The following is a 15,322-nucleotide window of genomic DNA, read 5'->3' as shown; positions in this document are numbered from 1 at the left end:
GGAATTGAAGGGCTTCTCTTTTCAGTCCAAGTCAAAAAGGTAAAATTCTGCAAAGGGGTTCACATGTTGAAAAAATAGTATGTTGATGATAGGTGCTAAATTAATAATAACAATTGAATCTGTTGAGTTCCACAATAGAGGACCTAATTCAAAATTTGGAATTGAAAATATCCATACATTTTCATAAATCATATGATTTAAAAAATGGAAACAAAATACTATTAAAATAAACCAAGTGAAAATAAGAACAAATGAAAGAAAACAGAGTTGCCGGATACAACCGAATGTTTGATATTACATTACACATAGTCCAGTGTTTTTCCGAATTGCTCAGTCCACAATTGAATGGATTTGGGAGTACAGTCCATAAACATGCCAGATTAAGGTCGCCGTTGACGATAAAGCTCTGTTGGGGTGTGCAAACTGCTGTTTATTAATAGCAGCGGGCAGGAGATTTAGCGCTATGCTAAGGTTTGCATCCGGTGAAACGGTTAGCGGTGGAAAGTAAACAGCAAACACAAAGACTATCCCTCGGGATATTATATAGTTGAGTGTCATCTGCGTAGCAATAATAACTGATATTATACTTGCGAATAATATCACCTAAGGGGCCGGTCACACAGCCGTTTGCGGCTGAATCACGGCTAAAATTTTGCGGTTTTTTTTTTTGCCCGTGGTTGCCCGGGATGGAAAATGCGCAAAATTGACCAACCCGCTGTTCATCGGTGGTATGCCCGCAAAACAGACGCCGGCGACTGTTCCGCTTCCTCATCGCGTCATTTCTGCGTCATTTTCTCGTGTGGACCACGGGTATAAAAGCTCCCGAGCCGGTGTTGTGCCCAAATCCGACTCCTACGCAACACACCTCCCCCCCACCCCCTCGCGTGAACGCGCATTCTGCTGCGATCGCTTTTGTTGTAAGCGTGCATTGACGTTGGTGACTTTTTCATCCGCGTTAACAAACGCATTTTGTAGAATACGATCGCACTTTATTGTTTAAATAAACGCGTTATATAGACTAGGACCAATTGTTATAATTAGCTCGCTTTATAGTTTTAATAAGCGTTTTATATAGAATACGATCGCTTTCGTCGGAAGCGCAGCAGAATGTGCGTTCACGCGAGGGGGGGAGGATTTACCGTTCGATTACGTTCACAACAAAAACAAAGACGGAATGGTTTAAGTTGTATTACATTTCCAAAAATGCAAGACGAAGTGGTTTTGGTTATATGTTCGCCATTACATTCCCTAAAAGTGAGATAAAACGAGGTAAAAGTGGTTGTAGTAGCGAGGGGATGCAAATCTCGGCACCGGGCTGTAGAAATCATAACCGCACAAGACACAGTCCCGTGAAGATCAAGATTTCAAGCTATGGCATCATTTTTATTTTATTATCTTGAAAAGAAATGTCAAGAAATAAAAATTGATTAAGACGAGGTCACTACGCTGACGGGGATCCATGTTCACCCCCTTGACGTCTCGAGCACAACTGACGTGTGCTCGGCATTCGCGCTGTTTATAGAGGGCTCCGCGCTTTGTGCTAAAAATAGTAACACGGCTTCGTGCCGCCATCTTGGAAGTCTGTCGATTACAAGCGGTGATAGCGAGAGGAGCAAATATTTACTCAGCTTGTCTATTTATTTACTCAACTAGCTTTGTTTGTGTACGGATTTTGTCCATCAACACTATGGAAAACTACGTGGAGAGTTTAGACAAGCAAGCACGCGAGCGGTACGCTGCGAAGTTGCATTTTATTGGAAAATTGGATCCCTACAAAATTAAAAACAAGGACTGGAAGTCTGATCCCGATTTGTTGCCGTGTGTGACTTACAACGAACTTGTTAACTATCTTATTTTCCACCCAAGTCCCTTTTGTGAACTGAAGGATTTTCAAAATTACAAAAGTATGGAAGCCTACGACAGATTTGTTGAGGAATCCTCTTACTGTGTTTGTCAAGGTTTGTGATGTGGCGAAAACATGCGAACATTGGATGATACTACACTGAAACTCAAAACGCTATCCCGCCCCCCTCAGCCATTGTAAATTAAAGGTGTTAATTATGAGCCTTTCATCTAAACAAAGATTGAAAATAAATACAATTGCAAACAGCGCATACTTCATGTTTGTTTGATACATGTGTATGGTGAAGTAGTTATTTAATAATGTTATCCACTGAGAGAGAAGAAATATCTCATCAAATTGGATGAAATGCACATTTACTATGTATTCTTGGTATATACTTGTTCAACATCTAGATCTTTTAAGAATATTTTTTCAGAAATGTTACTCAAGAAGCAACACCTACAGTATTTAACCTAGCCATACTTGAATGGTGTCGACAGATGTACATGAAGTACACATGTCCCATAACCTTTTTAAAATTTATTTCTACATCATAAATAATTCAATTTACCTGTCAGAAAGTGGTCAGAACAAACACGAACACAGTCAAGCTTTGGCAAATTCGACCGGTTGATAGCTGCCAGCCACATTCGTCTTCGCCGTTCACTTTTCTCCTGAGCTTCAATCCCCTGATCGTAAACACACTTCGGAAGTCTAAAGAAGCCCTTCCCACCCTTTTCCCCTCGGCTACAACAGCCAACAATAACGCACGTATTCGGCATTACAATGTAGAATCTAACTGGTTCGCTGAACAATAACAATGAAGTGAAAAGCTTTGTGGACTTCCAAAATGCCCGCCAGCAATGCATTGTGGGTAATCTTAGGACCTCGAAGCACTCTATACGCGGAGAAAGGCGTTTGACCGTCACACGCGTAACACGCCAATTTCACGTAATAACACCGCGATACAGGCGCAGAACATGCTATTACCATGCTCCACCCACGATGACCCGCTGAAATTTCCCGTCCTACCCATGTGTAACCACGCCCTGGCCGCAGCCAGAGCACGTTGTTCCGCGTCATTTCCGCGTCATTACCTCGTGTGCCGCCCGCGGTTAACACGTGTTCAAAGTTTTGAGCAGCTCAAAACTTTTTCGCGCGGCCAACCGCGTGAAAATTTCCGACCGCGAGTAAAGCACTGCTCTATCTCGTCTATATCGCGGTCTCAAAACGTCCAACAGCGCCCAACAGCATCTGCGTCACGGCCAGAAATTTCTGGAAGTGGTTCAGCCTCAATATGCTCGTGAAAGGCTGTGTACCCGCGCTCGCAAGAATTGAGTAGCGCAAAACTCTTTCGCGCTGCTACCCACGTGCGAAATTCCGACCTCGTGTTAAGCACCGCTGTATCTCGTCTGAATGATCTCAATGCGTCCAATAGCGTCCGCCTCAAAGTCAGAAATTTCTGGCCGTGATTCAGCCGCAAATGTCCGTGTGACCGGCCCCTAATGGAAGCATGTAAATGCTGAAAAGAAGGGGGCCAAGTACTGAACCCTGCGGAACACCATAGGTAACACTAAAGGGCTCAGATGTCATTTCACCATATTTAACACAGTGCGTCCTATCTGAAAGGTAGGATCTGAACCATAAGAGGACGGTTCCTGAGAGACCAATCCATGTTTCCAACCGTTTTAGTAAGATATTATGGTCCACAGTGTCAGAGGCAGCACTAAGGTCCAGCAGCAGAAAGAGTGATGAAGCGCCGAAGTCCATTGCCACTCGTAGAAGATCATTGGTTACCTTAATCAGGCCTGTCTCAGTAATATTTATTTTCATGCTACAGACGCTATCTTTCCTCCAGGTAATTGGGGGTGTTACTTAGAATGCATTGTGTAATTTTTGTCTTTTGTGCTGTTAATTTTTTTTTTTTTTTTTTTTTTTTTCATAAAATTGAGTTTCTTTCTTTGTCTATTCGTTTATATTTCTCCACTTGAATTTTACTAAAAAAAATGTGTCCTTCACATCACAAATTCTCTTCAATAGATCCAATTATGTAGCGTAGGAGTAGGTTCCCTCAACCACTAGGGTTTTTGGGGCACAATTTCCTCTGGTGTGTGTCAGGCAAGTACAGCTTGGCGGCACCCATCTCTTTCCAATAAATGTTTCCACCCGGTCTTGAACCGAAGACCTTTCGAGTGTTAGGCGAACAAGCCAACCACTTCACTACGGAAAAACATTTGTGTAATTTTAAAAAGTACTATTATGTCTTACCCACTGTAGTTCATTGTTACTTAATTTTGCACGACACCAAAAAGGTGTACAAACAATAAAAGTCCGAAAACATGTTTCATAGCATTTTTTATTGCATTTCATAAATAGATAATAATTTAACAGTGTAGAAAAAAATAATTCTGGAGGTGCTTTCAAAAACGATGGAAGAATCTGGTTTTTTTTAGTTATGGCTTCCCGTTCCTCATATTTGTTTCCTTGCGTGGGCCTCATTGGTCGTTTTGTGTCCTCTTACTGTAACATACAAATTGTTGCATTAGGATTATAAATGTTGATTGCTGAGTAGGTGTTTCCCATATCATTTTGTGGGACCCCAGTTGGGGTCCAGGGGACATGCCCCCTGGAAAAAAATGTTGTGCATATTACATTCAAATGCATCGAACGATGCTTTTTTTTAGAGCAAAATCAAGAAGCTAGATTATGATGATGATAAATGTGTGCTCTTGTAAATTATTGAATCCTAAATACACTAGTTATGAAAGGCAAAGACACGGCAAACAAGTCCCACCCACAAAGTCAGGTAAAGGAAAAATAGGTTTAATGCAAAACAACCTGCGTGTCATCTAATTAGTCTGAAACATAACGCGTTTTGTTCTAATGCTGATGCTGTACTATTCCAATGTATCGTATTTATTAAATGTATTTGAATGTAATACTCATAACGGTGATTTGGTAAATTACAGTATTAAATATCAGTACCGCTGCTTTTGTGATTGCTGCAATACCAAGATGCTGGTTCCTCTTCAATGGTTTACAGGAGGTTATTGCATACCTGTCAACCTCAGCCAATTGCTCACTCTTTGAATGATTGCGATTCCCTTGCAAACACAACGCGGCACATACAGTATTTATGGTACTGACACTACAGAAACCATGTAGAATAGGACAACAATTGTTGAATTTTTTTTTGACGTACAAAATTTGGCGTACACAATTTGCAATAATATTAAAAGAAAAAAGTGGGGAAGTGTGGGGAAAACAGTAACTCATTTATGATGGGAACTTTGGCCCTTTTTAGAGAACCGGCTGTTTCAGCTAGGCACAATTCAGAGGGGTGTCCATATTGGCTCCCAAACGTCTCTTCAGATTTTTGTTGCCTTAACCCAGTGCTTCTCAATTATTTTCTGTCACGTGCCCCTCTGAAGGAGAAATCCTCTGGTAGCCCCCCATATTTTCTTTTTTTTTTTTCCAACTGATCACATAATATTGATGGGGACAAAACAATGATTGCTCGATATTGGTGGTAACAATTCACTTCCAAACCTGTGCCTTTGGGCACATTTTCGGGATTGGGTTGTCATGTAAATTCAAGTGAATTAGCTTTGTGCTGTCTGCTGCTTACATTTTTAATATAGCAAGCACACTGGTATTTGCTCGTCTCCCTCCCTGGCTGCCAGGGTTGGGATGGGTTACTTTAACTGGATTACTTTCAATTACTTTTGGATTACTCCAATACCAAATATGCTAATAAAAGACCAAAAAAAATAAATGTGAATAAAATTACTAAATTTTTTGCAGGCTTGGAATACATGGAAATGCAAAAATGATGTTGGCAAGCTGTTATTTATTTTCATTTCGGTTTTGTCGCATTTTAAGTTAGTTTTGCCGGAGATCAAAGAGATCAAAGCCAGGAGAGAAAGCTTACCACGTGTTGTGAGTCATAATTTTATTCATATTTAGTTTCTTTTGTCTTTTATTAGCATATTTGATATTGGAGTAATCCAAAAGTAATAGAAAGTAATCCAGTTAATGTAACCCTACCCAACCCTGCTGGTCGCAGTGAAGTGCTACGTACGCTCTGTCAAATGTTATTGTCTTGGCTTTTGGGAGGAGAATTTTTTTGTTTATCTCTTTACCCTCTTCGCCTGTCCACGCATCCATGTTAAATGTTCTTTAACTTGAGGGTCATCTACACTTTGTGTCTACACTTCATACTTAATGCTTATAATCTGTGCTTAATGCACAGCGTGGAAGCTAAATGTGAAAAAAAGAAACACTCTGACAATTAAAACGCCACTGCACCTAATTTAATGGAGGTGCAATTGCACTTTATTCTGTGAAAGTTAAAAAAAATACCCAAAGTCAAACACACCTGTGCCCCTTTTGATGGATCCTCCTGCCCCCTTAGAGGGGGCCCGCCCCGCTATGTGAAAACCACTGCCTTAACCGATATAATACCAATAATAATGTATCATTGTGCATAAAATAAATAAATGTATTACTGTATACTACTATGCAATACGAGCCTTTATTTTTTCACTCTACAGTGAACTTTTAACTAATTCAAACTTTTTTTATACTAAGCAACTTTAAAGTCAAGAAACACAGAATCCCGGGAAAACAAACTACACAACAAAATAAAAATATAAACGCTTCTGTGCTATAAAAAAGTAAAATATACACTAATCTATAACAGTTTAAAATTTAATTACTAACCAATGTAGGCTTAAACAACACACACAAAAAAATAAAATGTGTGAAACAATATATGTTTATATCATAATCGGTCTCTTCTGAAAATTATCACTCTGGAACAGCAGGAACACTCTGCTTCGGAGCCCTTTATGTAATAAAAAAAGGGCCCAAATTGCTATTATTTTCCTACTTGGACTCATGATTTCCCGTGACCAGTTTCTGTTCTCAACGTGCTGTTCCCCCCACAGATCAAACCCCTTTACCTCTGCTTAGCGAACAAACGAAAATGCGCGTATTAAGCAATTAACCAATCAATCAAATTTCGGAGAGAGGACAAAAGAGGTTGCAAGCAGGAACGCCATGGCATTTGCAAAATTTTAAAAAAGAGATCTCTCAGTTATTTTGATCCCATATTTATAATATTTAATTCATCTATATTTAAAAATATTATATTTCTTCTTAGTACAACTTAATGACAAACTGGAGAGACCAATTAGACCCTGGCGGCACGCCAGGGACTATATGTTATTGGAAACACCGCAAGTGTTTATTTTTGTGTGTATTTCTTTTACCTCTCGGCCGAAGACTTTGAGTTCATGACCCACAGTAAGTACTCCTTGGCGGCCATGGAGTCCAAAACTTTGTTGACGTCGCTGGTGAAGCTTCCGTCCACATGCCTCCTCCGGTTGAACCCGCAGGTTGGCTTCTCCCCGCCACATCTGGGTACATGTACAACGCCCGAACCATTACTGGTCCGGCAACAGGTCAGAATTGATATTTATTTTTTTACATGCAGATTATTGAGATATCTTGCTTTTCATACAAATACTTTGAGATTGTGTTTGCTGTTGGATTAAATAAATTAAAAAAAATGTTTTATGTTGATCTTTGATAGCAGCAAGCAAAAATAGATGTTTGATGTCTATAGCAATATATGGCATTTAAATAGATAAACTATATATTTTAAATCTATAGAACTCTGTGGCAGCTTAAAAAGAATATTTGGCATCTGTCACCATCTATGGCAGCTTAGCTAAAAGTGAATATTTGATGTCTGTAGTGCAGCTAAACTAAAATTGACTTTTGAGGTTTAGAGCAGTTTATGGAAACCAGATAAATTACATGTTACATCTATAGAGGTCTGTGGAAGATAAGATAAAAAAATAATATTTGGATTCTACCACCATATGACATCTGTATCCCTCTACGAGAAAATACATTTTTGACACATATAGCCGTCTATTGCAGCTTAGCTAAAATGGATCTTTGTTGTCTATGGCAACCTGGCTAAAACTGGATCTTTGACATCTTATCTCAGCCTTACTAGAATGGATATTTGACGTCCATAACTTTCTTTGGCAGTTTAGCTAAATAAGTAATATTTTACATCTGTAGTCATCTGGCATCCTAGCTAAAATTGATCTTTGACGCTTGGAGCCGCTTACGGCAACTTGGCCAAAATGCACTTCTGTAGCCATCAATGGCAGCAAATGAGTTCAAATAATTAATTTTGTTACAATAGCAACAATAACAATCTGCAAAGGCTGGCCAGTTCAAATCAAATAAATCTGTTTATTTGGTCAATTAAAAATCTCTGAAATAAAAATTTTGTTTTTAACATTTATTTCAGTTTAGTTTAAAACGATTGGAGCTGTTGCTGATTAGTGATCAAATGTTACTGAACAGCCAATTGTGGCATTTATTGAAGTTTATTGTTCAACATTTATTAAAGAGTAAACTTTACTGAAAAATTCTAATTTTGTATATCCCCCATTCCTCACTCTAATTTGACGCTAAATGACCTAATGGTCAGCTAGCGCAGTTCATGTTGTAAAGTGCAACGTCTCTTCACTCCACTCAACGCTTCGATGTTATTTATTATTGCAGAAAAGAGGAAGAAGGGATGGCCACAGTGGAATCCGGCAGTGGCCAATGGAAAAGAAGCAGGAAGTTCCCCTACTCTCTCCGGTTCAGTCCCGACATGAGCCCGGCTACGAAGTCCTTCATGGCCTGGTCCTGGAGGTAGGAACTGACATCGCTGGTGTACGTGCCCTCGGCATGGCGCTTTGCAGCTGAACTGGGAACAGGACACCCAGGTTTCGACAATTCGAAATCACTTCAAAATCAAATTGACGTTATACAGTATTCATACTGTATAGCACTTATCGGTCAACCGAATGCTTGTGCTGTATAAAAACATTTAAAGTACAATTAGAAAAGAAAACCCTCTCTTTCTCCACACCCAACAACACAGAAAGCCAAATATACTGGCATACACAAAATGATTGAGAAGGAAAAAAAGATACGTAGTTTTATGTGTGTAAATCCCCTTTTTAATCTAATGAAGAAGTCAAAGTTTGGGTGGGGATCATAAATGAGGTTTTACGGTATTATATCACTGTATTTGTGCAATGATTGATTCGTTGAAAAATATTGCTGACCACAAACAGGATTCGATCCCGGGTAGCGGCAGTGAGAGCGCCGAATCCTAACCACTAAACCAGTGTTTTTCAAGATTTTTTTGAGCAAAGGCACATTTATTTCAGTGAAGCGATCCTGCAGTCAACCACCAGCTGAAAATGTGATAAAACAAGCTTATATTAACAATATACTGTATTTTCACGACTAAGGCGCACGGGGTTATAAGGTGCTCCTCCTCAACAATTTTTTTCCCCCTATATTTTCCATTCATAAGGCGCATCGGGCTATAAGGCGCTACAGTGGGAATGTCAACAAAACAGTCAGATAGTTCAGTCAAATTTAACATTCCGACGGCTCGCAATCAAGCAAATACGTGTCTCAGACACATACGGACACGGTGTCTGTACGATGTCACTCAAATGTGTCATTCCACATATCATGAGGAAGTTGAACTCTAGGGATTCAAGAAATGCCAACCATTTCTTAGTTTCTATTTTCTTTTTCACTGGCAACTGTGTAGACAGCAAAGTAAGAATTTCAATGTGCAGGGAAACGTGTTTTTTTTACTGCGCATATGACGTTAAACACTTTGAATTGAATTGAATTTGAGAATAGAGTCATCACAGAAACATCAAGATCAGTCTGAAACAAAATACTGGGAAAATATAAAGCCGGGGTAGCTCATCAAAGTCGTCTTGCAGCCATCATGTTCAATAATAATACGCAACCATGGTCCTCTTACATCCGTGAGTGGAGAAAATCCAACCGTGTAAGATTTTTACACATTCCAAAACACGCAAAAATGCCGACAAATAAAATAAAAAATCCGCCGAGAAGCATCTGCTTCAATAGACGTTGCTTGATGCTAGCTGTCTGTTTAGCCTCATAATTCCTGTTTACAAATACGGACTAGTAAAAAATGTCTCAATGCCGTACCGCAACCTAACGTGTGATTCACATTCATCTTTTTCGGCCAATTACAGGCTTTGTTTTGCTCGGCTTTAGCCATTGCAAGCCTGTAAATGCTGAAAAGGACCCGCCTCCTTTACCTCCGAATAATATTAGCCAATAGTGACCGATTCAAATGATGATTGACACGTTGGTTAGGAAATAAAATGCCGGTATATATATCCCAGCATACACTGCGGACTACTTCGCTTACGAGGGGAAAATCTAGTCGGCGACTGCTTGCCTTAGTTGCGAGACCTTGCGACTCAATATTGATCCATATATAAGGTGCACTGTATGTTTATAACGCGCATGGCCAGCTTTTGAAAAAAATAAAGGCTTTTAGGTGAGCCTTATAGTAATAAAATACGGCGTTTTTTAACATTGAAGAAAGAAGTTGTATTATAACATCTTGAATAGGAATCAGATAAACACAAAGAATAAAGTACAGTATTTTATAATCTTTCATATTTATACTTACTCATTGTGAAACCTTGGCTAATATCCTGGCAGGAATCGATGAAAGACACACACAAATCTCTTCTTCCACAGGTCTCAGTCTTTCACTAATTCCCTTGACTCAAAGTACAAGGCAATTATCTACCTGTTGCTACTCCAGCTTATGCTATGGAAGAGTACTACATAATTGCTCTGCCAGGCACTAGACCACACAGGCACAAAAATTGGCTCGTTTTCCACGGCAGATTTTACTATATCTGTGGTGTGCGTCACAGTGGTTGAAAAATACTGATCTAGAACACAAATAGTGTGAAGATGAGATAAAATTGAATGCCTTTTTGTATGTTGTTTAAATTACTGGTGGTCCAGTGGTTAGGATTGGGCTCTCTCACCACTCCAACCCTAGGCTATTTCCCGATGCATCCAATAGAAAGGTTTGGGTTGAGAAGAAGTAAAACTTAATTTTATACTGATTCTTAGTAATAGAAAAAAAAAGGGGTGCAGGTTATACACCAGTGTGCGTCATACATGAATGAATGGGGTATGTTACTATTTTAAAGTGATATTATCATTAGATTTTGCCAGTTTTGTTTGGCAGGCCTTACCAAAGGATAAATAAAGATTCATTATGAATGTTAAAAAATGGACGATATTTTGTCACCATCATGTGGACATTATCGAAAACTGCTTTCAGCTGGTACAAAATGCTGCAGCGAGGCTTTTAACTGAGACAAGAAAGTTTGATCACATTACCCCGATTTTAGCTAGCCTGCATTGGCACCCTGTTAGCTTAAAATGTGATTTTAAGGTTATGTTGGTAGTATACAAAATCATGCATGGATTTGCTCCCTTATATATTTCAGATTTAATTTCCCCCTATATTCCGATCTAGAGCCTTTGCTCTTTAAATGGTGGACCAGTAGTGATCCCAAGAGCCAAGAACAAATCCGTAGGTTCGAGAGCGTTTTACATTCGGGCCCCGGTGCCGTGGAATGCTCTTTCCCCTCAGATTTGATCTGCAACATCAGTGGAAATGTTTAAATCTAAACTTAAAACACACTTCTATTCTATAGCATACGAATAACCTATATTTTGTGTTGACAATATCTGTGTATTATTTGCCCTCGTGTAGGTTTTAGATAAGGGGATGGTGTCAAAATAGTCTGTGGTTTGCAATAATCTGTGGTCTTTGCAGCCCTTAGACACTCCTTGGACACAAATAAACATGACTTGACTTGGTCGACTTGGTCTTCAATTTCAAAGGGGATTGAAAAGTCTTAAAAATCTTGAATTTCACATGCCTTAAGCTGTAGGAACCCTGGAGAAGCAGAACAAAAATGACAAAATGTAGCACTAACCCACTGCGCTTGGTGTTCATCAGCCAGCGAACAAAGTCCTGAGCTTTGCGGTCTTCTAGGTATCTGCTGTAGTCGTTGGAGAAGGTCCCCTCTGAATGTCTCCTCACCAAAGCATCATCCATCTGCGAACTTGAGGATGGAAAAGTGTTTTCTTCACAAACAATAAGCCAAGCAAAAATCTCTTCTGCCATTAGTCTTTTTACCTGTCTTGAAGAGGAAGCTGCCAGCTACTCTGGACCAAGCTGAGGACCACCAGGAGGCCAGCCAGGGAGCAGATGTTTGTCATTGCTACAAACTTTACAAAACCGGAAAGTAAGTATATTATACCTCACGTTATTAAGGAAGACCCTGCCATATGTAGGAAGAAAATACACTATTAATAAACACATACCTACAAATACTTGCCATATAGTCATGTATATCGTCATGTATTGTTGAGTAACTTTGCAGGGTATTTCGTTGTCAGTTTTTCCTGTATTTCGTCAAGTATTTTGCAATATATTTTGTTGTCTGATTTTCATGTCATGTATTCTGTTTTTGTCATGTCTTTTGTGTATTTTGTTGTCATTTTCTTGTTTATTTTGTCATGTGTTTTGTTTTTTATATTGTCAAAACAAAGTGTTCTTTACACCTGAAGGCAGGTCAAAATAGCGAGCTTTTTAACAATTGCTTGATCAACGGGTTTACCGATCTTTTATCCCTGATTAACCATTGGGTGAAAAGCTCAGGCTACTGGGCCGCCTCCTCATTTAAATAACTTTTTTGTTGCGACAAAATACATACACCACAACATACACTACAAAATTTCCACAAAATATTTAACAAAATGCATGACAACATCTATACCAAAATAAATAAATAACAAATTGAATACATTGTATTTATATCTTATATTTAGGTATTACATGATTAATTTAGGTGGCACAGCAGCTGGGTGGTTGAAGTGCTGCCCCGTGGTGCGGACGTTCAAACCCCTCTATGGCAGAGTTTTGCATGTTTTCCCTGTGCCGAATGGGTTTCCTCCAGGCACTCTGGCTTCCTCCCACATTCCAAAACTATGCATGTCAGGGTAAATGGCCAGTCCAAATTGTCCCTAGGTGTGAATGAGCGAGTGTCTGTCTCTGTGTGCCCTGCAACTGGCTTGTAACCAGTTCAGAGTGTCTCCTGCCCACTTCCCAAAGTTATTCAGGATGGGCCTCAGCACACTCGCGCCCCTAGTGAGGATAAGCGGCGCAGAAAATGCATTATACATTACATTTATTTCTGACTATGGCAGGATTTGTACACCATACAAAAGTACTTTATACTTTACACTGTAACGTGGTTATGAGTTAGCAAAAAGTAATTGTACCTTATTTTTCTTTTAGTCAGAAGAACGACGACAAGTCCTGTCCTTCCCGTCTGAGTTTGCGGTGCTGGAATACCTGAAGGTGTGTCTGCTCAGGTAGGACACATCCGAGCCTTTTTACGGCCATGCAATTACTTTCGATCCATTGCTCGAATGTATTTAAGTTTCCTGGTGCGTGATGACAGGTGGTGCTTAGGTGCGAAGTTCAAACACATAAAATGAAAGTACCGGACAAACAGATAGTGTGCATTTGACAATGAGTCAATATTTGAGGATGTGATGCTTTTCGATTTGACGGGAAAAAGATAAAGAAGAGTAGGGAAAAGGGCAAAAAAGGGACAAAAAAAATCACACGTAAACGTGAGCGGTTTCCTAAATAATTAATTCCTTCCTACATTTAGCGTTAGCATTTAGTGTCACCAACCACACTCTATCGCATTACTGGACTGCATTACTGAGGTGACTAGTATCACTCACATGCGCTGCGCTGCATTAGCTGAAAGGAGTATTGACTCATAAACTACAATTATCGGCTTGTGCTGCCAACACAGTAGTTAGCATTACTAACCAGCAGTGTTAGGAATAACACCGTTATAAATAACGGCGTTATAAAACACAGCAGTACGTAACGGCTCATTTTTCCAGTAACAGGGTAACGAACTAATTTTTTTCCCGCTGTTACCGTTATTGACAGTCAAAAGCGATGCAAGACTTAGAATAGAATGAAGAAACTACCAGCCATAGCGAATCTACTCTGCTCAGTTTATTTGTCATTCCTGTACGCTGAGAATAGCCCGTGTAGAGCCCAATTTTTTTTTTTTTTTTTACTGTAACGCTAAGCTGCGCTATGCAAAAGCTGGTTCGTTATCAACCCTTGGTTGTAGTGTCTTTTGTGTTGAAGAACAAGCCATCTGACGCAAGGTTTGAGAAGATTCTGCTCCTCAGATACAATTTCTGGTTTGAGAAAAGGTTAAGATAGTCTGGTTGGTTGGATACATGATGAAAGAAGTACAGAAGGTCTCAATTGTCTCAGGTTGATAGATTTACACTGCAGCGTTAAACGCATTTTGTTGTGTATTTTATTGTTAAAATATTTGTACAATAGTAGAATAAGCACAAACAAGTACATTAGCATATGTCTACTTGACCAGTTATCTGACTAGAGACAGTGATTTATGCTCCAGAGTCTAACTCACCTCATATTGTTTTACTATCAACTTTTGGTGTAAGGAAAATATTTTAAGTTCAGTTGCCAATTTTTACTTGACTAGTTGCATTAGCAGCTACTGGTATTAGCGGCTATCAGCACCCCTGCATCATTTGTATTAATTGTCTTTTATGCAGGCTTAAGCTTTGTTGGACACTAGCGAAAGTGACTTGTGTGACTTTTGGTACCTGTGTGGCCACTAGCAATTAAGGCTAGCAGCCGCTCTCCTAGCACATTGGATTAGTATCGCCTGCACTGTCGATAACATTAGTGGCTAGGAGTACTAACGCATGCAACTAGAGTAGTTATCCGTAGCTACTACGTCACCAGCCACACTCATTACCATTACTGAACTGCATTACTGAAGGGATGGCTTGCATTAGCAGCTTTCTATGCCGACCATGCCCCCAGCATTGTGGGTTAGTAGCACTATTGTAGTATTTGTAACTAGTGTCAACTGCGGGGCCACTGCGCCTAGCATTTATCACGTGTATTGCCTGTGCAACCACAAGCTTCACGTCTAGGAACCACTAGGCTGGCATATGTGACTTGAATGGCCTGTGCTTTCAAAAGCTTCAGCGGCTTTGCCTAACCAACCAACCATGTTCATTTGCATAACTGGACTGCAATACTGAAGTGGCCTAATCTTTCTTCAACGACTGTGCCTCTGGCATTGACAGCTAGCAGCATCACAGCAATATTTGTAATTAATGTCACTCGCGAGGCCACTTGGTTTAGAAGCTAGCAGCTGCAATGCAGACGCTATCATTGGTGACTTGTATCAACTTTGCCGCTATACTAGCATATGTACTGTAACTACCATCGCCGATAACATTAGCGTTTGGGGATACTGACTCACACACTAACATTAGCGGTTTGTGTTGCCAACACAGCTAGCAGCACTGCTAATATTACAGGTAGTGTTGCTTATGATGCTGCCAGCATTAGCCTCCATTTGGTTGCTCATTATCAAGTAATATGTCCTGGTTCTACCATTTTGCATAGTGATTTCCCAGGAGCGTGAGAAGTGTCTTGTG

General features: G+C 39.8%; 1 protein-coding gene across 3 annotated transcripts; it reads right to left on the bottom strand.

Moving 5' to 3' along the window:
* Positions 1-4,295: 4,295 nt before the first annotated feature.
* On the bottom strand, positions 4,296-13,212 carry LOC148369616 (glucagon-1-like). 3 transcript variants are annotated; one of them, XM_088331725.1, is made up of 6 exons: positions 13,082-13,212; positions 11,934-12,025; positions 11,731-11,859; positions 8,505-8,621; positions 7,117-7,293; positions 4,296-4,363 (listed from the first exon to the last, which is right to left on the bottom strand). In XM_088331725.1, exons 2-6 carry the CDS (start codon positions 12,014-12,016, stop codon positions 4,339-4,341), a joined length of 531 nt encoding a protein of 176 aa, XP_088187851.1. In that variant the 5' UTR covers positions 12,017-12,025; positions 13,082-13,212; the 3' UTR covers positions 4,296-4,338. The 3 variants fall into 3 exon arrangements, with proteins under 3 accessions (XP_088187851.1, XP_088187852.1, XP_088187853.1); XM_088331726.1 differs by having other exon boundaries at positions 7,117-7,263; XM_088331727.1 differs by lacking the exons at positions 4,296-4,363; positions 7,117-7,293 and having other exon boundaries at positions 8,402-8,621.
* Between the last annotated feature and the right edge of the window lie 2,110 nt (positions 13,213-15,322).

The sequence above is a fragment of the Urocampus carinirostris genome, chromosome 3 (genome assembly GCF_059441175.1).
Source record: "Urocampus carinirostris isolate Australia breed hairy pipefish chromosome 3, RoL_Ucar_1.0, whole genome shotgun sequence".
Taxonomy (NCBI): Eukaryota; Metazoa; Chordata; class Actinopteri; order Syngnathiformes; family Syngnathidae; genus Urocampus; species Urocampus carinirostris.
Note: the sequence above shows the minus strand (reverse complement) of the source record. Positions and strands in the feature narration are given on the sequence as shown.

What these genes read in the sequence shown, in the direction of transcription:
- LOC148369616 (XM_088331725.1), bottom strand. Translation starts at nt 12,016, where the DNA reads ATGACAAACATCTGCTCCCTGGCTGGCCTCCTGGTGGTCCTCAGCTTG. An exon ending in ATGAACACCAAGCGCAGTGG is followed by an intron (nt 8,622 to 11,730) that starts GTTAGTGCTACA and finishes TCCTGTTCCCAG; the next exon opens with TTCAGCTGCAAAGCGCCATG. An exon ending in TCAAAGTCTTCGGCCGAGAG is followed by an intron (nt 4,364 to 7,116) that starts GTAAAAGAAATA and finishes TGTATGTTACAG; the next exon opens with TAAGAGGACACAAAACGACC.